The 26,451-nt window shown below is 39.6% G+C and overlaps 1 protein-coding gene across 2 annotated transcripts in view; it reads right to left on the bottom strand.

Annotated features, from left to right (window-relative positions):
* LOC126251546 (1-phosphatidylinositol 3-phosphate 5-kinase) overlaps positions 1 to 26,451 on the bottom strand; it is a 437,758-nt gene that overhangs the window by 271,185 nt on the left and 140,122 nt on the right. For both annotated transcript variants that reach the window (XM_049952056.1, XM_049952057.1), the window contains 2 exons: positions 13,817 to 14,015; positions 6,289 to 6,556 (listed from right to left, as the gene is read on the bottom strand). In XM_049952056.1, the coding sequence (XP_049808013.1) occupies positions 6,289 to 6,556; positions 13,817 to 14,015 (467 nt within the window). The remainder of the gene's footprint in view (positions 1 to 6,288; positions 6,557 to 13,816; positions 14,016 to 26,451) is intronic.

Here is a 26,451-nt window from a genome sequence, read left to right as displayed (position 1 = left end):
TGCTGACTTCGCGCCCACTGACACCGACGCCGCGACCAACATTTGACGCTGCCGGCACCCATTTGGTTCACCGGTTCCATTTCTACACCTCACTGACACAGTCTACAAACCTAAGCCGGGTGAGCTCAAGATAATAACTATTTGAAGGTAAACTAAGGTGGTCATTATTCACAGAGGTGATTTTTTTTTAATGATCACAAGATCAAAGAAACTTAGGACTACGGTGAAGGAACAACCTACAGAAACTGTAGAACCAGCCATGACAATGACAGTGACTAAGGTCATGCCAGACTAGACTGAAGTAGCAAATTTAATTAAGGGACTAAGTCTGAAGTTAAACTCAGTGAATACTCAGTTAGATGTAGAGAGACAAGAACTAAGTGACCAAAATATGCCTTTAAGTGAAAAACTAGAAGCACAAGGTAAAGCTTTAAATTCTAAATTTGAGGTGTTAAATGATAGAGTGGAAAATTTATGAGTAGATTTAAATAATGAATTAAATAATTATTTAACTGTACAAATGAATCAAATGTTTACGGACTTTAACCAACCCCAGGATGATCAATTTCAGAAGTTGACCCAGAAATTAGAATTTGATATTGAGGAAAAGTGTACCAACATAGAGTCTGAATTTAATGAGAAGTTAGGGTCATTTCAAAGTGTGTGTAATGTTACATTCGATGCAACGAAACAGAGATTACATACCTTAAAAGATAGCATTGATAGAGAAGATAAACTGATCCTTATAGTCCAATCGCAAATTTCAGGAGGCAACACTCATGTAGATGCGGTAGAGAGAAATTTTAATGAAAAGCTAGCAACCTCAGATGCCATATATATAAGTGGTCTGGAGGAACAGGTAGAGGAATTAATCAACCGGAAAGTTGCCGAAAGGGTAAACACAGAGAACGTTGCACCACATTTAGTGTTGGAACTTGATGATACTAAAAAAGGCATAGACAATTTATGGAAGGAATTTAAACTTATCCAGAATAAGATAGAGAAAGGAGTAGCTTCACAGAATGTAGTGTTGACTAGTAAAGTGTTAGTTGTTTTGTTGAGGGGAGACTTTCACACAAAATGTAATGACAAGTGCTGGTCTGCACTTGCTCACGTGAGGTGAAGAGCAGATCCATGGGATCCGGGTGGAGTCACATTGTTTCCCAGGGACATTAACATTCTGTGTTAACGGCAGAGTGACAACTGTCAGATTCCGAGTTGGGTTCGGTGTTACTTCCATATTCGTTTTCCTACATCAAATTCTCTTCAAGTCTTATACTATCCTGTATTCTGTTTTCTTCCTCTTGTACTGTCATATAGTTCAGTACTTGGGCATACTCATCTAGACGTCGCAGACAAGCAGGGTCGATATCAAAGTCATACTGCTTCGTTTGGAGGTAGTAGTAAGTGATCTCATCAATATACACAGTCTTACTTGTTTTACGAATGCTATGACTCCCCTTTGTATATTCACCGTGATGAATTGGGTTGTTATAACGAGTCAACACTGAAGCACTGGGTAATATATCATAATATGTGAATTGACAGCATGCTCTGCTCTAGTCATCAAGGATCTTGAATCCGATCATAGTTAGGTTTTATTTTTGCCGAAAGTAGCCTTTGAACATAATCTCTTTACCAGTTTTCCATATGAACCTGTGTGTAGAGATATTCACGGATGGCAACGGAAAAAAAAAAAAAATTATAACTGCTGGAATGTCCTCCTCAGTTATTTCGGGAGCATCATTGCTGGTCTTTGTGACTGGTCCTGGGGTCTCGCTTGTAGTGTCGACAGCAGCCAACGCAGTCTCCATGGATTGTTAGGTCATATTTTTGCCTAACCAATCAGTCTCTCTGGCCATCCGCATATAGTTAGGTCATATTTTTGCCTAGCCAACCAACGTATAGTTAGGTCTGATTCGGGCCTAAACTATTGGAGGATATGATACATAGTATTTATAATTTCTACTTATGATGATATGATACATAGTTTTCTACTTATTATGGAATAATTTATATCTTTTGTGAAATGGGATATGAAAGGGGAGGGTTTATATACATTTTGAAAGGGGTGGGTAGTGTAGGTACAAACATGACTAACACTACACACACACCACACCTTTCAAACGATCCTCACAGACAAGTGTGACTGATTCTTCACCATTACAGTTTCATAGGAGTTGCTAAGATCTTTCTTCACGGACTTCAAAGGGGAAGGTGAGAACGTTTGTTCTGCAGGAGACGTTTAACATCATACCTCCTCCGGCTTCTCACTCAAGTACTGGCGAAGTGGAGATCCTGGGGAAGGTTTCCTGCCTTTGGAGCTATCTTCCTTCTCTTCTTCGATATTTGCAACCATTTCTACTTTTTCCTTTCTTACTTCTCTTTTGAGTACCAGTCTATCTTTCCCTCTGTCCATATTCATACACTTCTATCGCTGAAGTCCTTCTCAATTTCCGTGGTTTTCTATAACCTTCAACTTATTTTCCATAAATTGGCCAAAGAATCAGGCTACACGACTACCCATATGCATATACACAATGAAACACAAAGACACAAACAGGAAGAGAACAGTTCAAGATAATGTGGGAACCGTCATGTGTTGGAGGGGGAAAATTGTGCACATAGTGACAGGTATGTGCACCTGGTTATGTGAGGTGATGGTTCCATATCATGTAAAGGTATGTAAAGGGATAAATATATCTAAAAACAAAGATGATGTGACTTACCGAACGAAAGCGCTGGCAGGTCGATAGACACACAAACAAACACAAACACACACACAAAATTCAAGCTTTCGCAACAAACTGTTGCCTCATCAGGAAAGAGGGAAGGAGAGGGAAAGACGAAAGGATGTGGGTTTTAAGGGAGAGGGTAAGGAGTCATTCCAATCCTGGGAGCGGAAAGACTTACCTTAGGGGGAAAAAAGGATGGGTATACACTCGCACACACACACATATTCATCCACACATATACAGACACAAGCAGACATATTTAAAGACCAATATGTCTGCTTGTGTCTGTATATGTGTGGATGGATATGTGTGTGTGTGCGAGTGTATACCCGTCCTTTTTTCCCCCTAAGGTAAGTCTTTCCGCTCCCAGGATTGGAATGACTCCTTACCCTCTCCCTTAAAACCCACATCCTTTCGTCTTTCCCTCTCCTTCCCTCTTTCCTGATGAGGCAACAGTTTGTTGCGAAAGCTTGAATTTTGTGTGTGTGTTTGTGTTTGTTTGTGTGTCTATCGACCTGCCAGCGCTTTCGTTTGGTAAGTCACATCATCTTTGTTTTTAGATATATTTTTCCCACGTGGAATGTTTCCCTCTATTATATTGATATGTACAGGGATATATTTATATATGTAAGAGCTAAGAGTATTTATAGTTATGATAATGGTATTACACTAGTATGTGTACATGAGAGAAGGAGGAACATATTGTGGTTCATTATACTACATCGTCTACTTTAGACAGACAGAATTGGTGTCAGTCTAACGACTATTCTGACGAATTGCAGGATAATGGGACAAGCACAGTATAAGAGGTATTTGAATTCTAGGGTTTATAAAGATGTATGCTAGGGCAATGGACTATGAAGCCTACTCAGGAAGGAGGAGGAGGGCACACCCAGCATTGATTGGATGGAAAAGGGTAGATAGGTAGATCCAAGAAAGGCTGACCTAAACTGTGAGGGCAGGGGCACCAAGAAGAGGGTCGACCTGTACCACAGTATAATAGGAATTTGTTTAAAGGGTAATACCTACCAAAACAGAAGGAAGAAGTGCTTTCATAGTATCAACCGGCATGTGAGGTATAGGTACTGTGCCTAAAGGAAAAGGGTAGTACCGTGACAAAAGTCACACATTTTGTGGAGATTATTCTGGTAAGTTTGAATTCTCGTTTCCACTCGCATTGTTATGTTTGTGTGAAGTTACATGTGTTGAAAAGAACACCTTTATTTACCAGAGTTCCTCCAGATTGTAAAAGGTATTGAATAAATCCATACATAGAAAAAGTGGTATGCGAAGTAAGGGCAAATAACAGCATATGCTTGGGCAATGCACACTTGGAGTTTTATGATTGAAAAGGGAACAGAAAGATTCTTGTCCTTATTATAATGTTTACATTGGTCAAAAGGTCCATGAGAGAGCAATATATGAAGTAAAAAAAAAAAAAAAAAAAAAAGTATAAAATATCATGTGTTTGAGCTAAGGGGAGGGATATGTAGTGCCTTGAGAATTATTCTAGAGTCCTTCGTATTTCCATCGTCCTGAACACGCGTTATTTTAGAGATGAGTGTGGTAAAGTAGAAGTGTGTCTACTGCAGCACAATTATGTGTGTGCGGGACGGACATGTATCAGACGGATGATCAGCATGGGCAGGTAGTCGCCGAGCCCGCCTAAGAAGTTGCACGTCCAGCTCAAGGAATAAACGCACTGTACTCCGTGCGACGTCACACATTATTGTGTGAACATTTAAATGCTGTTGAAAGAAGAGAAAAGACAATTACTTATTCATTCATTCTCTTACTTTCGTAAGGTCTGAACAGTTGTCTTGTTAAACTTGGAGAGATTTGTAGACTGTATTTATGCAAAAATGAAAGTGATAGTTCCTGACAGACCAGAAGGTGTCGAGCTCATGAAAATGTTTTAGTTGTATGAAAACTGTTATGTGTGATGAAAATACAGTGAGATTGAGTTTAAAGTATTCTTCTTGAGTTTATGGAGTTATTTAAACAAAACAAAAAAATCCGCCAAAGTAGCATCTTATCTTCAGAGAAGAAGTTGTGCAGGACATCGCAGCCGGCTATCATAAAAAGAAGATCGGCGAAACAACTCCATGTAAGTTTGATAGCCGCAGGGGGGGGGGGGGGGGGGTGAGTCTTGCACATCAGTACCACACTGCCACCCTTAATCGCCAGAAACCGCCAAAGTATCACTCAGAGAGAAATTGCTAGCACAATTGGCATTTCACAAGAATGTGTGGGTCACATTATTGCTTTGCTTCGCTATCCGAAGATCTGTGCATGGTGGATGTCCAGGATGCTGATTCCTGAAATGAAAGTGCACAGACTTGAAATTTGCCAGGAGCTCCTATCGCGTTATGAGAATGAAGATGATGCCTTTATTCCTTAAATTGTGACAGGAGATGAAACATGGGTTCACCATTATGACGTGGAGACGAAATGTCGGTCTATGGAATATCGACACAAAGACTCACCCCAGAAAAATAAATTCAAGACTCAGCCTTCAGCTGGAAAAATGATGGCCACAGTGTTCTGGGACACAGATGGTGTTATCCATGTTGATTTCCTTGATTGTGGAACAACAATAAATTCAAAGAATTACATCACAACACTGCAAACTCTGAAATGACAGCTGACAAGGGTCTGAAAGGAAAACGGAAATGTTTTCCTGCAGCATGACAATGCCAAACCACACCCTTCACGTGCCACTACAGCAGAACTTCACAGACTGAATCTCACCACCATACGGCATCCTCCATACAGTCCAGATTTAGCACCGTCTGACTTCTGTCTGTTCCCGATAATGAAAGACGAACTGCAGGGACATCATTATGCTTCTGATGAAGACGTTGAGAGAACTGTGAGACTGTGTTTGTGGAAACAGAGTGTTGACTTCTTCCGGGACAGATTCAGAAAACATGTTCATCATTAGCAGAAACATATCCAATTGGCTGGTGATTATGTGGAAAAGTGAATATTGGTAATTAAAGATCACATTCTAAGGATTATTTCTGCATTTGATTTATCAAAATATTCCTATCCAAACCCAATTAACGATATGGAGGCATTACTTTTCATTCAGCCCTCATACATTGGGAAGAATCTCCTACCATGCACTACATAGTGTTTCGCAGGTGTAGATGTAAATGTTCGTCACGCAATGTACTCAGAATAAGAACTCAAAGTCAGGTAGAAGGTGTCAGACCTGGGGTTGCTGACAGCTTTACTTACTCCCAAATAATGACAGGCTGTTCCAATAATTTTGTTCCTATCCTTTATGACGAATAAAAAGAGTTTATACAGAATCAAATATTATGAAGGAATAGGTATCACTGCCTGTGAATATTACAACTATTTGTACTTTCACAGTTTAATTAAACTATTTGGTTTATTATTATACAGCTACATAACTAATCTTGAAGGTGCTCATTCCACGGAAGAAAAAGTGCACTGAAAACATAAAATTAAAAATATTCTGCTAACTTTAGACAAGTTTCAGTATAAATATGCAAGATAACAAACAAATAAAAATTTTTAGAACCTGATTCCATGTGGAATGTACGCAAGTAGAATGAATGGCAAGTTCCAAGTTGAGGACGACCAATGTGTGCGTCAACAGAAGAGACAATGTCTGCCTTGGTGCAGCGTGCCACTCGATTCAAAACACTTGAACGTACATTCAGTGCTAGGGTTATTCCTTGTGCAAGCAACAAATCCTGTGCCAGACGAGACACTCCACGCCCTACAAGCAAAATATCTGGTTGCAAGGCCACAATACGTGCAACTGCATTACGCAGATATTCGTGCTCCTGAAACACACAGTAATTTTGTCATCAAAAACAGATTATTATTTGCACTATATAATACTAATCAAAACTTAGTTTGTATACAGTGATTCAGTTGAGGATTTATAACACATGATAATTAAGTAATACTTTGAGCTGTATTGATGTCTACGAACAACAGTTTAATATTAAATGTAAAACAAAACAAACTGTCTCTTAAAATCTCCCATATTTGCTAAGGAAGGGGTCCTCACAACTCTATATCTGCCAATGATGCTTAACTCTTGATGAAATGGAAGAATGCTGTTAGCTCTAATTTTCCTGGATGTGCCTTTCAAAGAAAACAATTAAACATACATTTCAAGACTCTGTTGACGAAATGCTATCATACAAAAGAAAGGATATAATATGGAATACACATCTGAAACAAATGAAAATTTTTGATATGACCACAACTCGAAGGAGGAGTTCCTGCTTTAAGGACGCAGTCACCTCGCCATTAGGATATTTAAGCACATCTCTTGGCATTACATGTATTCTCAGTGTCACTTTATGTTCTGTCCAAGATCAAACAATGGAAAATATGAGATGGAATAACAACATTTGAGCCTAGGCAGCTGAAGATGACAGTTGCTATTCATGTGAGAGTTTTGAATGTGGGGTGTTTTGCTTTTTCTACGTATGATGCAGGACAAGTTCGGTAGTTGTATAATATCTTGCAGTCTGTTTCAGTGTACCTGGCTGCCACTAATGCCTATTCTTTAGGTTCTGCCCCATATTCCTTATTTTTGTGAGAGGTTAGCCATCTCAAGCAGATCACCACTGGAAAGGAATGTGGATGGAGGCCATTAGTTGGTTTTCCCCAACCACGGAATGTTTCTAAATACATACAATGCACGAAATGAAATATTTGTTGGTGACTCATTAATAGTCATGAGAAAAGGGTCTCAGGAAGTCCATCTGGAACTTTAATGCTATGAGGCTCTGCTTTATTAAACAGAGAAAATCCTTCTACATTTACATCACTCAGATCAGTCTGTGAGCTTCGACTGGTTGATTTTGCATGATCATCAACTTCCCTCTTACCAAGCCAAGATGTTAATGCAATTCACATTTGGTTTGCAGCAGCTTGATTAATCATTCCAAGTAAAACAAAGTAAAAAAAGGAAAAACCGTAAGACCTGTCATAAAGTGATGTACTGAATCACATTATTTTTTCATTGTTTTCTATATAAACTGAATGAATTATAAACAGTGCCAAAGGTAAATTAACAAGTTATTTTGTGGAAAGGATAATGTTTTGATACATCGTTAAATATCTGTATGAAACAAAGTAAGAAATACACCCTTCAATTTATTAATTAATGTATCTTCACAGTAGTGTACGGATGTATGCTTGGATCCATCATATCAGCATTGTTAAAAATGTGTATTTCAACGGTTCATTGAAAATGTTACGGAAAGTTATTAGAAAAATCAATATTTATTTGCATGGTTAAGAGATCAACTCCTATCTGTTCATCACTTCCCTTGCTGCCGAGATCCTGCATCAAAAGTCTCAGTGCAGACAAGAAGAATTTACACTGTATCAAGAGGAGCATTCCTGCATTGACATTGTCACAATCAAACTAAACACAATAGAATTAATGTGAAGCAGTGTGTAATGTAAATTATGTTTATTGACCTTGAATGTATTGATATTAAAGGTCTATTCTTGTTGGTCAATTAAAGTTCACACAGGATTGTGCAAAGATTCATAAATTACCTTCATATTTTTCAACTTTTCTTTCCCATCAATTTTTCCAATTATTCAAGCAATTATTAATCAATTTCCATTCCCACTACTATACTGAAGCTGATGAAACCTTATTTTCATAAAGAAAATCTCTGTTCATCTAAACCAAATGGTGACTGCCAATTACTCAGTTGTCCCTGTAAAGGTAAGGCTTCTTGATGGTTACTGTACAGTCTACTGTGTCTCCTAGTGAGATCTGTAGCTGATTTTTGAACAGAATGGACTGCCTGAAGCCTTAGAATATATACCATTCACACAAACACCAATGTGTGTTTTAACCTAAAAGTGGATTACAACACTTTTTGTGCAGTCTTAGGGCACCCCATGAAGATTTAGAAATACATTTATAAACCAAAGACAATCAAATTTAGCTCTATTGGATTTGTTTTCTATGAGTGAAAAGGAAGAGTCATTTACGAAACCAGACGTTCAGAAGAAATCCTATGGCATAAACAAAACTTATTTGCCAGTGTATGTACCAAAGCATGACTCACAATGGCCTTAAAAAATTTAAAAAAAAATAAATAAAAAAAAGAAAAAGTTTGACCACCACTCTCAAGCATGTTCCTGAAAGGTATTGGAAAGAGCAATAGAAGTACTGACTTTCTCTTTTCCACAGAGAAAAGAAGAAAACTCTTTTTTCAGTGATGAATGGAATTTAGTAAAGTTCTGTTCTTTGATCTTGCATAAGCTTGAATGTAATAGACATTTGGGCAATTTCTGAATTTTTTGTTGTTGTTGTTGTTGTTGTTGATGATGATGTTATTGGACCAAAGGATTTTTGGTGCAGATGTTCACACTAGTATGTCCTGCACAAGCTTCTTCATCTCTGAATAAACTACTGCAACCAGCATCCATTTGAATATGCTTACTGTATTCATGCTCAGGACTCCCTCACAATTTTTTGCTTTCCTCATCCCTCTCACCTTCCCCTTACCCAAGTAAACACACACTTTCCTCAGTAACCGAACTGATGTCTCAAAATATGCCTTTTCAAGCTTCTTTTAGTCCAGTTATGCCTCCCATCTCTTTCTTCACCAATTTGTTTCTGTTTCTGTTTGTTGTTGTTGTTGTTGTGGTCTTCAGTCCTGAGACTGGTTTGATGCAGCTCTCCATGCTACTCTACCTTGTGCAAGCTTCTTCATCTTCCAGTACTTACTGCAACCTACATCCTTCTGAATCTGCTTAGTGTATTCATCTCTTGGTCTCTCTCTACGATTTTACCCTCCACACTGCCCTCCAATGCCAAACTTGTGATCCCTTGATGCCTCAGAACATGTCCTACCAACCGGTCCCTTCTTCTTGTCAAGTTGTGCCACAAACTCCTCTTCTCCCCGATTCAGTACTTCATTATTAATTGTTTGGTCTATCCATCTAGTCTTGAACATTTTTCTGTAGCACAACATTTCAAAAGTTTCTCTTCTTTTCTTATCTCAACTGTTTGTTCGCATTTTGCTGCTGTACAAAGCTACGCTTCAGACTGATACTGCTACACAAGACTTTATAACATTTACATTTGTATTAGATGGTAACAAATATTTCTTTTTCAATATAATTTTGTGCTAGTGCCAGTCTGCCTTTTTTTATACTCTCTGGTTCAGCCATCATCAGTTACATTAATGTCCAAATAGCTAAACTCACTACTACATTACTGTTTCATTTCTTAATCTCATTTCCTCAGCATCAACTGATTTAATTCAACTGCTTTTTACTACCCTAATTTCAGTTTTGTTGATGATCATCTTATAATCTCTTTTCAAGACAGTGTCTATTGCATTCAGATGCTCTTCTATGTCCTTTACCATCTCTAACAAAATTACAGTATCAACAACAAAGCTTAAAATTTTCATTACTTCTCCATTAGTTTTAATCCTATTTCCAAATTTCTTCTCAGTTTCCTTTACTGCTTCCTCAGTGTGCAGATTTAATAACTTGGGGGTAGGCTACAGCCTTATCTCACCCCCTCTCAACAATTGCTTCCCTTCCATGTATCCTGGCTGCAGCCTAGTAAGTTAAATAACATTTTTCTCCCCATACCTTACCCTTGCTACCTTCAATATCTAAGAGAGAGCAGCAATCCAGTAAAAAAAAGGAAACTTTCTCTAAATTTACAATTGCCTCACGTGCTCCCACATTTCTTCGGAACCCAAAATAAACTTCCCCAACATCAGCTTCTACCAGGTTTTCCACTTATTTATAAATTAATTTATGTTGATATTTTGCAATCTTGGCTTTGGTTGTACTCTCACTCGTCAGTACCTGCCTCCCTTGGAATTTTAATTACTACATTCTCCTCGAAGTACAGGGAGTCAACAAAAATATGGAAACATCAAAAACACAATCCATTACCATGCCTAATATGGTGTAGGAAGAAAACAGGCCCTGTATGGTTCTCAGAGGAATCTTATACCATTCTTCTTGAAAAACAGTGTCAAATTCAGGTAGTTATCATAGAGACTAATAGCAATCATGCACCCTTTTCTCCAAAGTAGATAACAAAGCCTTGATAATACTGAGTTCTGGTGACTATGGTGGCCAGGGAAGATGTGAAAATTCATCATCGTGCTCCCAAAACCTGTCCTGGACTATGTGAACAGAGATCCTGACATCTTGGAACACAGCATCACCACTGGGGAATAAACATTGTACTATGCAGTGGACCTGATCAGCCAAAATGGTCACATAATCCTAGGCAGTAATGCGACCTCACAGAGCAACCATGGAGCCAATGGAATACCAGAATATAATGAGCTCCTCATCCAGACAGTGATGGCCCAAGGAATGTTGACTGTTTATGGTGTCATCCCCTGTCTTGATGCATCATGTGGATGCGGTATGGAGGGGTATGTGGTCAGCACACTGCACTTCTGGCCATTTTACCATCTACTCAGTCAAGTACCTCCTCAATTGGCATCACGAGGCTTAGAGCACCCCACACTAGTCTTCTCACCATGGAAAAATCCTTGGCAGTACTGGGAATCAGTCCCAGGCACTCGGCATGCCAGCCTTCTACATTGACCACTCATCTATGAAGGTGGATGAATACCACATTATGGCTACTGAAATCATCACCAAACCCCTGCCGTGCTTCTTGGGATATAGACTCGGCTACAAGTAAGTCAAGTGTGAAACTAGACTCACCCGATCATATTACTTTCCTCCATTGCTTCATGGTTCAGGTTTTAAAGCTTTGGCACCATGTTTTACAGTTACAGGCATTTGCATCACTGACGAATGGTTTTGGAATTCCAGCTTGCTCTGCAATTGCAATTTCTTACTTACAGAGCTCCCTTTGTGTTCTTTTGGTGCTGACAAGGTTCACGAGTGTGACATTCAGTCCTGCAATGTCTTTTACAGCTGTCATCCTCTTTATTTTTCATCACAATCCTCTTCAATGACTGACTGTCATGACAACTCAACACACACTTTCATCCAAATTAGTGAATAATGTTTTTCTGCTTTCCCTGTATGCAGCATAAATCTTCGACATGGTGCCTCTTTAAACACCAAACACTTCAGCTGCTTTGCTTACGGAAGCACTCACTTAACAAGCAACAACAAATGTTTGTATTCACTCAGCTCTGACATAAAGCACTCACATCTACATAGAACACTGTTCTGACTGTGACTCACTTTCAATGTATTGAGAACACTGCACAGATGCCATTCATGGTCAAATACAACAGTGCAACCTACAGGCATAGATAGCATCCACATTTAAGTTGAAACATGTATTTCTTGCAGTGTCTGCATATTTTTTTCCAACTCCTGTATTTCTTATCCCTTTTATATATTGCACACCCAATGAAATACTTTTCTCGTGCCTGGCTCTCCCAAGGATCTCAATATAGAATGTCATGTACTCAGGAGTCATTGTTTTGGCTTAAATCTTTCAGTGTTCAAACAGATTCTTCTCATACTACTGTATCTCCCACCTCATCTTCATTTACTCCCTCTTCTCCTTCCATAACATTGCCTTCAAGTCCATTTCCCTTATATAGTCCTTCTATATATTCCACTAACCTTTTGGCTTTCCTTTCCTTGCTTAGTAATAGTTTGCCATATGAGCTCTTTATATTCATACAGGTCCTTCTTCATTCTCCAAAGGTCTCTTTAAATTTCCTGTAATTGGCAAATATTTTTCCCAAGGCGTGCGTGGTTTTACATGCAATCATCAACAAATTGATACATAAAGTGAATAAGCACACACAAACATCATTGTTATCAATGTCCAATACAAAAAAAATAGCAAACATCCATGTGCTTACAAACATCTCAGTTCATCTTGATCCCTCCTTGTTGGAACAGTGGTTTCAAACACTTGGGATGGAACAAATGCTTTAACAAATGTCAAATTATTTTTTGCCAAGTTCATTTTAGTTCATGATAGTGTCTTCCACTTCGTCTTCTTCTTCTTCTACTACATCTACATCTACATCTACATCTACATAGATACTCTGAAAGTTACCGCATGGTGCGTGGTGGAGGATACCCTGTATCAGTACTAGTCATTTCCTTTCCTGTTGCACTCGCAAACAGGGTAAGGGAGAAGCGTCTGTCTATATGCCTTCATATGAGCCCTAAGTTCTCTTATCTTCAGGGTCCTTACACACAATGTATGTTGGTGGCGGTAGAATCATTCAGCAGTCGGCTTCAAATGACGGTTCTCTAAATTACAGTCCAGTTCTTGGGCATTTTCCACAATTTACTCATACTGTGCCACACACACACACACACACACACACACACACACACACACACACACACACACACACACTTCCACTTCACACCTACCTTCTTTCATTCCCTACCTGATATCTTCTTTCCAAAAAAGGAATTGCATTTCCTGAATCTATCATGCCTGTTACTGTGGTGTCACTGCCAGACACCACACTTGCTAGGTGGTAGCTTAAATCGGCCGCGGTCCATTAGTACATGTCAGACCCGCGTGTCGCCACTGTGTGATCGCAGACCGAGCGCCACCACACGGCAGGTCTCGAGAGACGTACGAGAACTCGCCCCAGTTGTACGGCGACGTTGCTAGCGACTATACTGACGAAGCCTTTGCTCTCATTTGCCGAGAGACAGTTAGAATAGCCTTCACCTAAGTTAATGGCTACGACTTAGCGAGGCACCATTAGCCTTAAATAGCTTGTATATAAAGAGTCACTTGTATCGCCACAATCTCCAGATGTCTCATCATGAACGATGTATACAAGGATGTATTAAAAGTTAAGTATATTCCAAAGATACGTATTTTCTTTATCACATTCATTAAGTCTCCTGTTTCAGACCTCACTCCATCCTTCGTGAGTTAGCGCGTGCATCTTGGCCACCTCTTTCAATTAGTGTGCGTAGTGTTGGCAAGTCTGCCGACACTACAGTTACCATTATTGCTATTGATTATATGCCACTTCTAATTTGTTTCTCATGCTATGAATAAAAAGGAAACAACTGAAACGTGTAAATGTCAGAAACTTCACACATACCTGCATCATGACAGGTTCAAGAGACAGAAGTCGCCCTTCAATGCGCTGATAGACTATTGAGCATCCCAAAAGTAATATTCTGGGGTTTGTTAATCGAGCAGCCATGGACCTATGAGCCACATTTTTAGTACACACAATTCCATTTACTATACAGCTTTCTTGTCGATTCCCTCCAGGTACCTTCTTGAATTGGACGTATCTACAAACAGGACAATTAAAAATAATTGTGACAGGCAAGTTATATATTATAAAGCAGATAAACATTGTAATTGAAAATACGAAAGTAAAAAATAATGTTCAGCAGAATTTGTAACAGAAGAGGAGCACTGGCCTATCAACTGCAAAAACAGGACCAATATATGACTGTCTGGAGACACAGAAACCTTGCGATTTAGGAAGCAGCCCAGCCAATGCCAAACACTTAAAACATTTTCCACATTTCCCTCATAGTCACCTCAAATGTAAAGATGAAAGGCAATGTCCATGCAGTTCTCAGGTTATCTTCCCCCCCCCCCCACACTGTGTGTGGATGGTGGGTGGCAACTTTGAAATCTTCCATGGGAACTCATGTTTTTTTTTATTGCAGATTACAATTCTATGGAAAAATCTACATAGATCTTGTCCAAACCATTTTCTTTGTTTCAACACAGATGGCACTGTATTCGGAGGCATAGAAATTGGTACCCAATCATAATTTACAACATACTACTCAATGGTTCTAGAATATCCAATGGCATGTGGGTCTCCACCTCTTTGCGAGGGTAGGACAGGCCAGTATATCATAACTTCTAATTGGAAACCCCATTCGCAACAGTGTATTCCTCCAACACAATGAACAGAGGACTACTTGACATGTTACCGTGGCCATGGCTCCAGGTGAATGCTATTGTACTTTTCCAGTTAGAATAAGCGTTCAAACATAGTACTGCCAACTTCAATACACTTAGTGTTCCACTTTTCAAATGACCATACACAGCAGAGATGCATATCTGCGGGAATGTCAGCACAGGCATCTCTGATTCAGCCGACCACATCTTCACAGCCTGTTGCTACTTGCTGGTACACCGTATCATTTAAATATTCTGACAAAAAGAAATCCATCAACGTCAAATACAGTGACCTAGCAGGCCAATTAATAGGGTAACATCTGCCGGTCTACCAACAAGTGTAAACACAGTCTAATACCTCATGTGTTTCAGTTGTGTAATGCGCCGGGCAACTATCATGCTGGACCCATATAACACTTGTCCACAATAAGTTGACAACTGGTGCGGTGACTGTCGGGAAGGGCAGTGCCCCTGCATAACACATGTCGAGGGGAGAGGAGTAGTGAGGGGAAGGTAGAGTCCGTTGCTTGTAACAGTGCTGGCACCACTACCTGCGAACTGTGCTTAACACGAAATCGGAGGTGACATTCGCAGAAATATTATCCGCTTAAGTGACACTTCCGTTGGATAGTAAATCACCTGATTTGTGGACACATTCATGTTCGTGAGTTTTACCTGCGACTTCTGTATTATTCATGCATCACAAATAATGAAAAATGAAAGTTGATTAATGTACAATTTATGACACTAGGAATCAAAAGCCAAAAACTGATTTTTGGAATCTGTTTGCACACTACATTTATTAAACATAGCACAGCAGTAATGTCTACCAAGTGTAATTAACTGTGCCTGAAATAACAATTACATCGTCATCATCATCATCATCATCATCATCATCATAATCATCATCATCATTGCTATCACTTGAGAGAGTGATACTGATGATGACTTCATCGATAGCCATTGCCATTATTCCATCGCCATTATTCCATCTCATGTCCAAAACTCTTGCTCTAGCTGCAGCACTTTTCCTGCAGTAACATTGCCAGTCCAGTGCACAATCTGAAAGGAAAGCAGCATTCACGAGATTCTGCAATCTTTCTTTTGACATGTCATCAGTAACATTTTCCTCACTGAAATTGTGTTTCGTTTTGGCCCATGTCAGTTCTGTTGGATTTAGATCGCAGTTGTACAGTGGTAAAGGTACTATTTTGTAGCCTCTGCTCTCATAGTTTTTAACCACGATGTTCATTCTCACAGCTGATTTGTTTTCCTTTACTTTACATAATAGTTCATCCTTCCTAATTGAGTCGTTGAAATTTATTAATTTAACTCACAACCACTATAACATCATAATCCTGAAATCACATTTATTAAGCATTCTGTTGAACTTCTTGCTGTGCTATGGTGCACTATTTATACAATCACATAATTGGGTGGAATAATAGGAACCATCATATCTGCATACCCCCCCCCCCTCCCCTCTCATCGAAGTTACTTTGTTTCAACAACTTATAGAAGATTGCAGGTTAGTGGAAATAGTTTCTTACATGAAATTTTCTGACAAATTAAAAGTTTGTGCCAGACTGTGTTCTTAGGTTCGAGTCTTGATATGACACAAAGTCTTAATTTGTCAGAAAGCTTCAAATCAGCACACACACCGCTGCAGGGCTAAAATTTGTTCTAGTTTCTTGCATCTTGCTGCAAATACTTGCCACATTTGTCATTTCATGGAAGTTTTTCTCAAACTTATAGAGGTTGTGTGTGTTCAGTACCAGTGCAAAAATATCAGTGTTGAAAAGGAGAATGGTGCAAAGACAGATGGGTCAAAACAAATGTACCACTGGAGTCCCTAAACACATATAACTGGCACCACCAGTCAATGAAGTGTGAAATGTGTTAACCAGCCAATTTGTTTCACCAGAAGGCAAAATAGAATGGCAGTACTGATGTCTTTAAATTTTAGCTGATTTTTTTTTTATGGTACCTTAAACATAAATGTACATTTGTGATAAAAGTAATAAAACCTGCTTGCAAAAATTGAAGAGTAATTAAAAGGCAGTCTCTTGGTAAGACACCACACCACATTTTTGTTTCCTGTTATTGGATAGTTAATTATACAGAGATAGAAAACATTTGAAATTTGCATACGACATCTTCAAAGTTTTTAATACAGGTAAGTCTTCTGATTAATTGAATAGTATTTCAAGGTAAAATCAATATGTACTCCTCTAACATTTTTTTTCTATTTATTTATTTTTGTGTCTTGTCGCAATTTTTATTCATTAATAATAATGCAATGACAGTGACCAGTGCTCTGATTTTTGAGAATTACTGCTCTTCTGCACAAGTACTTGCAGCAAGTTCCTGAACTAAGCCTGCCCCAGTGACTTGAAGAAGTAAACTTGAGTAAGTTTTTGTTCTAGTGCCAAAATCTCAGCAAGTGCTTACAGAAGTTATATGCTAGTACACGCAGGCCTTTCATAATAGTTCACGTCTAAGAGGCAGCTTAACGTTGGCAGCACTTGGAAATAAATGAATATCTTTCAAGTAGTTCTGATTTTCCTTGCTTCTAGCAGCACTAGCGAAATTGTCAAGTTATCATCACCAAACAGTACATTGTCAAATGTCCAGTGCAACGTCCTGCACTAGTACCTGTAGTTCCTGTTCCAAAAAGTTTGATATTTACACACTTTCAATGTGCTGTTGATAAAATACGGACCACTGAGTTTGTTCCCCATGACGCCACACCATACTTCAACTGACCAAGGATGTTCATGGTCAACTTGCCGCAATCAATGGGGCTTTGCCTACAGTCTAGTAATGCAAGTTAAGCCGGTTAATGCTACCATGGTTTGTAAACGTAGACTCATCAGAAAATACCTTGGCAAAGAAAGCGGGGGTCATTTACAATTGTTGATGTGCCCATTTACAAAACACTACCCAGTACCATGAAGTTCTTGATGCAATAACACATGGTATGGATGATACTTATGATGATGCAGTATTGTGACAATACTACTGGAATTGTGGTGTAATTGCTGGGTGCTTATCCATGGGTTGTGGTGCACTGCTTCTAGTAAAGCTATTTGATTAGCTTCCCCTGTAGCATGTTTGCTTTGTTTCCTTTTGCCAGTCTATACACTGCAATCACACATAAAGGTGCTCACAAAGTTGTAAAAGACTGTACGAGAGTGAGCTTTTTCTGGAAAATGTTTGGCATACAAGGCAACAGCAGCCTCAGCATTTCTTTTACATTCTCCATGCATCTGAATCAGTCCAATTTTTTCTTCTGTGTTTGCAAAATTCATCGATTCTTGCACGTCTGTTCTCCAAATGATAGGTAAGTGTGCAGGCAATAAACACTGCAAAAGTATTATAATGTTTAGAGCTACTACCTGTTCTACATCTGCACAGTACATGAGCTCCTGTCGTAGTTTGCTACACGGCCACAGTGGTGTGTCAAGCAGTCCCCTGTTCAATATACAGGAGGAATATAACGTTGCAAATGGGCTTTCCAATTAGAAGTTATGAAATACTTTCCTGTCCTACACCCTTGCAGCATAGAGGTAGAGGCGTATATGCTGTTGGATATTCAATGGCCACTGAGCAGTGTGGCAAAATGAAGAAGATGCTTCAGACAAAACATGTGTAGATTTTTCTGTAGGATCATAATCTGCAATAAAAAATGGGAGTTCCCATTGAAGACTGCAAAGTTGGATCCCGCCACCCAGGCACGGAGTGGGGTGACAGGTTGAGTATGGTATTGTTGGATGTTCCCCTCTGAGACAAACAAATTGGCATTATAACTTTTTTTTATCTGATGTGTGGTTTCCGAAATATTTCAATATCTTCATTTAAAATGAACACACTGTATATAGGATGAATGTTAATTGGTGTATATATTGTCACATAGTTGTAAAGAGGTGTATACAGGTCTTGTTGTACAGAGGTATAGACATGTCTTGTCATTATTATAGGTGCCAAGGTATTAGTCTCATGGCTGCTGTCAAAAGAGGCAGAGGCTGCTTTGTGTGTCATTCAGCACAGCGTGAGTGCACAACTAGAGAGCAATGGATGCAACATCCTAAATTTGTGAATTATTACATAACCAGCTGCTGTGACGTGGATGACAGATGAGAGAAAGTTTACTTGAAGATGGTATCAAACAGCTGAGGGTTACTTGGGCTGAGCAGATACATGGAAGAACCTGAGTCCTTCATACATACATAAGCCCTTGTATATGCCATACAATGACAAGAAAAAAGTGTTTTGCAGACGAGTCCAAGTAGCAATGTAAGGTCAGCTCATGCATGCGTAAGATATCACCATTAATTAAAGCACGTATCTAGGATAATAAAGTTTATTTCAGAGTGTAATACCAAAATTTTCATTCCTTGAACTGTGCTGAAGGTATCATTGTATATCATCACTACATATAAACTGATGCTTACATCAGATGTGTAAACAAATCAGTTTTAAGAATACTAGTACCATTAGTATGAAGTTGGTACAATCTTTAGATTCATACTGATTTTTACGCACAGAAATTTACAGTTAACAATTTTTTTTAATTTATTGCAGAGAGAAAATATGATAAAAAGTCTATAAAACTTTTCCTGTGGGAACTAATATGTACTATGGCTCTGCCATCTGCAAGAACGTTTCGAAACTTCACCGGCACACAGAACAAACATCAAATGTGAAGCACCAACAAGGAGGTTTGTCTGTGTATTAACGGCTCTTTAAAAAAATGTGGAGCACTACTTACTGAACGACCCTCCTACGTTAGCAGGCAAGTGAACAAAAACTTCTGGTGTAACATATTGAACTCTTTTCTGCACCACTGATAGCTTTAATAATGGGTAATGAAAATCATTTTTCCTCAAATTGTGCTGGATTATTTGTGACAAATTGTATTAGTAAATATACATATTATGATGGCGCATTTCAAAAGTCTAATTTTCTGCTAACATGACGACCACAGATGAACACCACATATTATCCTTACAGCTCAAATTCGTGCAATTAGTATTTTCTTTCAATGTGACAAATCACCCCAAAAAATTATTCCATAAGAGGTTATTGGGTGAAAATAAGCAAAATATATCATGAAGTTGGTATGTTTGTTTCCAAGACTAGCAAACATACAAAAAGCAAAAGTATCTGAACCTAACTGTTTGAACAGCTTAGTAATATGCCTCTTGCAGTTCAAATTTCCATCAATATGTACACCCAAAAGTTTGAAAAATTCTACAATGTTTACTGTCTCCTGTTCATGTGATACACCAACTGTTCGTATGACTATTTGTTGTACAGAAGTGTTTTCTCAAAATTTTCGGAAAACCACTTAATAACTCTTTGCAAAAAACCATTAACAATCTCTTCCGTTGTTTTCTCTCTAATAGGATTTACTATGAAACTAGCATCATCTGCAAAAGTACCAATTCTGCTTGAGGAATAAGAGTGGACAAAAAACTGAAACCTGTGAGACCCCTAATATTGTTTAAATAATTCAGCAGAACATTTTGCATTCTGTTTATTAAATACCACTCAAACCAGTTGTGTGTGAAACCATTAATTATATAAACATCAAATTTCTCTAAGAGAGTAACATGCTCTACACATAATTGTGTACAGCACTTCAGAAAGATCCCCAAAAATTGAAACTTTCAATATTATATTATTTAAGGGTGATGACTGAATGTATATATAGAACTCTCAGTTGAACAACCCTTCTGGAATCCAAAAAGTGTGATGTGCTAAGTAAACTGTTTGTTCTGAAATGTGAGATACTCTCAAGTACATTACTTCCTTGGTAACAGTTGTAAAACCCTGCTGTGACATATAGTAAATAAGAATAAAAGAACCCGCTGATGATGATGATGATGATGATGATGATATTTGTCGCTGAAACTAGTTTGAGAACGAATAAATAAATAAATAAATAAATAACACAAGTGTTTTGCATCAAGATGGACCCACAATCCCATATTGTTTTTCCTTGAATATTTTGGAAAAAGACATCTGTAAGAAAACTGGACAACAATTAAGTCTTTCTTGTCAACTTTCTTATAAAGAAATTTGACAATTGCATATGTTAATCTGTCTGGAAAAATTCCCTGTGCCAGTGATCCATTACACATATCACTAAGGACATTGCTTATTAAGTTGGAACAGCTTTTCAAAATTCTCTTTGAAGCTCTGCCAACACCACATGAGATTTTGTTTCTGAGAATTTTTATAGTTCTATTAAATTCAGTGAAGGTTTGGTGCTACTTCCAATAATACTGCTTAAAGTTTTGTAGAATGGTATTTTAGTATATTCCCTTCCTTTAACAGAATCATTTAATTCTTTCTTGCAGCTACATTTGGAAACTGATTGTTAAAAATACTTGCAACCTGTGCACTATCATTCACAAATTGTCATTTAGTTTAAGTATTGCGGTATCTTGTACACTGACTGTCCTGTCCCCCATTCACAGTATTCCACGTATTTTTAATCTTATTCTCTGCAGTATTAATTGCATGGCATGCATATTTCTGGACATTTTAATGACTTTTCCTTTTTTTAATGCAAGTAACATCAGATCTTGACTTTTCTGGCCTGTATATAAATTTCTCTCCCCTCTTACATAACATTTTAATTCTCTTAGTTATGCTTTGTGGCTTTTTTTTTTTTGGGGGGGGGGGGGGGGGGGGAGAGAAAGCTACTTTCAAATATTTAGACAAATGCGCTATGTGATAAACTAAATTTGACATTGGCATCTTTTTCTATATATACCACATTCCATACCACTCTTTTAATTTAGTCTTAAATGGTTGTAACCTGCCCTCATTAGTAAGCCTCACTACTTCATATGAACATGTCTCTAAGCTGCAGGCTGCACACTGTTTATTTTCATTAACTACGCATTGCAGTTCGATAGCCCATTAATAGTTGGGAACACATTAACTGTTTCAGCCTGAGCACTGTCTATAAAGGTGTTATCAATCAGAGACCCACTATCTTGCTACAACATCACTGGAAAAATTACCACTGTGAAATGAAACGTCATGAAATCAGACTGAAACAGCCAAATGATTTCAGTTCCTTTTTTCTGTCAGATTCTTTTATGAAATCTACACTGAAATCTCTACAAACTACTTTTTGTTTTTGTCTGACAGATAGCTCCATAATGCATCTAGATTTCTCATAAATACACTCCTGGAAATGGAAAAAAGAACACATTGACACCGGTGTGTCAGACCCACCATACTTGCTCCGGACACTGCGAGAGGGCTGTACAAGCAATGATCACACGCACGGCACAGCGGACACACCAGGAACCGCGGCGTTGGCCGTCGAATGGCGCTAGCTGCGCAGCATTTGTGCACCGCCGCCGTCAGTGTCAGCCAGTTTGCCGTGGCATACGGAGCTCCATCGCAGTCTTTAACACTGGTAGCATGCCGCGACAGCGTGGACGTGAACCGTATGTGCAGTTGACGGACTTTGAGCGAGGGCGTATAGTGGGCATGCGGGAGGCCGGGTGGACGTACCGCCGAATTGCTCAACACGTGGGGCGTGAGGTCTCCACAGTACATCAATGTTGTCGCCAGTGGTCGGCGGAAGGTGCACGTGCCCGTCGACCTGGGACCGGACCGCAGCGACGCACGGATGCACGCCAAGACCGTAGGATCCTACGCAGTGCCGTAGGGGACCGCACCGCCACTTCCCAGCAAATTAGGGACACTGTTGCTCCTGGGGTATCGACGAGAACCATTCGCAACCGTCTCCATGAAGCTGGGCTACGGTCCCGCACACCGTTAGGCCGTCTTCCGCTCACGCCCCAACATCGTGCAGCCCGCCTCCAGTGGTGTCGCGACAGGCGTGAATGGAGGGACGAATGGAGACGTGTCGTCTTCAGCGATGAGAGTCGCTTCTGCCTTGGTGCCAATGATGGTCGTATGCGTGTTTGGCGCCGTGCAGGTGAGCGCCACAATCAGGACTGCATACGACCGAGGCACACAGGGCCAACACCCGGCATCATGGTGTGGGGAGCGATCTCCTACACTGGCCGTACACCACTGGTGATCGTCGAGGGGACACTGAATAGTGCACGGTACATCCAAACCGTCATCGAACCCATCGTTCTACCATTCCTAGACCAGCAATGGAACTTGCTGTTCCAACAGGACAATGCACGTCCGCATGTATCCCGTGCCACCCAACGTGCTCTAGAAGGTGTAAGTCAACTACCCTGGCCAGCAAGATCTCCGGATCTGTCCCCCATTGAGCATGTTTGGGACTGGATGAAGCGTCGTCTCACGCGGTCTGCACGTCCAGCACGAACGCTGGTCCAACTGAGGCACCAGGTGGAAATGGCATGGCAAGCCGTTCCACAGGACTACATCCAGCATCTCTACGATCGTCTCCATGGGAGAATAGCAGCCTGCATTGCTGCGAAAGGTGGATATACACTGTACTAGTGCCAACATTGTGCATGCTCTGTTGCCTGTGTCTATGTGCCTGTGGTTCTGTCAGTGTGATCATGTGATGTATCTGACCCCAGGAATGTGTCAATGAAGTTTCCCCTTCCTGGGACAATGAATTCACGGTGTTCTTATTTCAATTTCCAGGAGTGTAGATGAATATTTCTAGAGGGAATCAGCAGACTGTTACAATTACAAGAGGAGTATTCTGCAGTAACAACTCTCACGCACAAGCATCCAGCTTTGGATCTACACAAAAAAATGCTTGTTTCAACATTTTTGACTTTGTGCCCAACTTTTACATATGTTACAACTCCTCCTTTTCTCATGTACACTCTACTGAAAATGATGCTATCTATAATCCCTTGTATTTATCTTTTCATCCCTTTGGTTATATGGCATTTAGAGAGGCAAAGAACATCTATAACTTCAAAACATTTCAAATCTTCAGGATACACAAGAAGCTAACCTACCTTCTTTTTCAGCCCACTAATGTTGTGAATGAAACAATTTTACTTTTCTGGAAACTGTTACACATATTATTGGTCCTTTTCTGCTCTAATTTCTTCGAAGACTGTCTGTCTACAACTTGACTCAAACCTAAAAGATGTGCCCCTCTGACTCCTGTAGTCACAAGGATTTGGTCTTGTGTGCTTCCTTAAAGTTTCTTCATAATGTTCAGCGTATCTGTCCTTACCACTCTTATTCAGGTGCATGACAAGAAATGCTTATCTCCATCCCCCAACTGAAGCAACAGGTACAGCACTGATATGTGACTGTTTCTGTCAACAGCAACCCTCTCAGCTCTGACAGCTGTGTTAACCCAAGGCTGATCATGTGCTCCAGGACCTCCACAAACCCCACACAAATGTGTGCTGTTGCTGCTACTATTTTCTTCAGGTCTCCTTTAATTGCTAACCATGCTGTTTCCTGTTGCTCCTAATATAAGTATCTGACTTTGTTCATCTAAGTCTCTGCACAAGGTACCTACATTCCCTGTCACCTGGATAACGTTGGCACTATGATTCACGACGCTTGTGAGCTGGTATTCTACATCTAGCTTTTCCTGATGCTCTTATCCATTGATACTATTTTTCAACTTTGGGTACCTTACCAAGAGGTAGATTCCAATTCAGTTTAATAGCACTGCTGCAGCTGGGGTTGGTACCAGACACTCTGAAGGTAATTGCTGCACATACTTCTGTCATTGGCATTCCTTGCAGTGGTTCACATAGTGTCTAACGGATCTTTAGAAACTTGACCACTGTTAGCTCATCTGATTCTGTCTGTCAAGGGTATTCATGGATCCCAGATGACCAGATGTACAATTGGCATGGAAATACCTCAGGATAGCTGGCTGCAGATGAGCAGGGGAGATGGGCAACCATTCCCACCCTGATGGATCAAAGTTCTTCTTACATATGTTCTATTTTTATTAACTGGAATTCTTCTTTGGTTGGTTACACCTCCTTCAAGGCTTCCACAGCTTTCTGCAGTGCTGTATCCTCTCTGTTTGGCAGCAATGATATTTAGTGCTATGACAACAGATTTCATCCAAACTGCTGAGTTCTGCCAAGGGATTCCTTGAATAGCAGTTGACATCCTTGTGTTTTGGTCTTCCTTTGTTTAACACTGTGACAATGTACAGCCCCAGTGCTGGTGACACTAGTAGACCCAACTGATCCTTCAAGCTGGTCAGATATAATAGAGAATGGTGATGCATCACAAACATGAATGGTTTGCCAAATAATTATGGACGGAAGCTATCACTTTTTAAGCCTCTTACTGAATTTGCACTAGAACTGTGCCTACACCATAATCACTAGCACTGGTGTGAAGTTCTATCTCACATTCTGGTCATACAATGCTAGGACTGGAGAAGATGTTAGCATCTGCTTAAGGACAAGGAAAGATCTCTATTTCATGTTCCAGTAGTTACTTCATGGGTCATGCCTCAATACATAACTCCATTATGAATTGCTGACAGTACTACCATATTCCAAGAAAATTTCTCACATCACGAATGTGCCCATGAGTCAGAAAATCTGTGGCTGCTCTTATTTTTCCTGTATCAGAAAGATTCCACTGCCATTCACTAGATGCCCTAAACTTTTTATGTCTTAGGTGGCGATGAGGCACTTTTCTGGTTTCAGATGGAGGCTGCAGTCTGAACACACTTCAACATGGTTGTCTGGTAACTTAGATGTTCTTAAAATGTCTTCAAAAAATGGACAATGTCATCCAGATAGCAAAGGCATGTCATCCATTTAAGACAGAGAAGCAGGTTGCCTAACATACATTCAAAAATGACTGGAGAGTTATACAGTCCAAACCACATAACTTTGAACCCATAGAGACTGACAGTTGTTATGAATTAACTGACTTAATTCCTATGGCCTCTATAGGGCATAGATCATCCAAGAGAACTCGCCATCCACCTCTGTCTTTAGAATTTTCCCTCAATTCCAACCAGTCTTACCACCTCTCCTCACTTCCCCTTCCACTATCCCTTTTCATGTACCTCTAGGTCTGTCCCTCTTGCTTGTTCCTTGGGGATTCCATTCCAATATCTTCTTCATGACTGCTCCATCTGGGACTTTCTTTCACAAATCTGTTCTTCTACAGGTATCTGGTTTCTTTCTCTCCAGAGATCCTCGTTACTTATTTTTTCTGGTCACCAGATATTCATTATGTAGTCTTGTCTAATTCCCAAGTTTCACTGGTAATTAGAAAGACAGCCTTCATTTTTGTATTAAAAAAAACGAATTTTACATTTGCATGTGTTGTTTCTTTTCTCCTTATTGGTTGCAGCTATAAGAATACAGCATTTACTTTTGTTTATGTGGGTCTTCACATTATCTCTGGCTCCACTGCCTTCTGTCACCAGGGATGAATCAACACTGACACTCCCATGTTCTCAGAATTTATTCTGATTTCCTTTGTTTTACCTATATGTATCTTGAGGTCAGCAACCTCTACCCTTTTCTTGTGAGTTTAATTTAGAATTCATAAATGTCACCCTTTGAGCAAATGAAACTATGCTGTCTGCAAAATTTAGATCCTCCAGACTCAATGATTCCCCATTGGATTCCTCATCTCCTGCCTGCTGTGAACCCATAACTGAGTCAAGGACAAGTAGAAAAAGTGCTGGTGACAAAATACAACCCTGTCAGACTACTGTTGTTATTTCTATTGGCTCTGTGAGAGTTCCCTTGTGGAACACACAACATTTGCAGTCATGCTACAGATTGCAGTCATCATACAGATCTGAGTTGTGTTTAGTGGCTGCAGCATAAGGCCAAATTCATTACGCCTGGCATGTTCAACTGATGGCAG

Source organism: Schistocerca nitens, chromosome 4 (genome assembly GCF_023898315.1).
Source record: "Schistocerca nitens isolate TAMUIC-IGC-003100 chromosome 4, iqSchNite1.1, whole genome shotgun sequence".
NCBI lineage: Eukaryota > Metazoa > Arthropoda > Insecta > Orthoptera > Acrididae > Schistocerca > Schistocerca nitens.
Note: the sequence above shows the minus strand (reverse complement) of the source record. Positions and strands in the feature narration are given on the sequence as shown.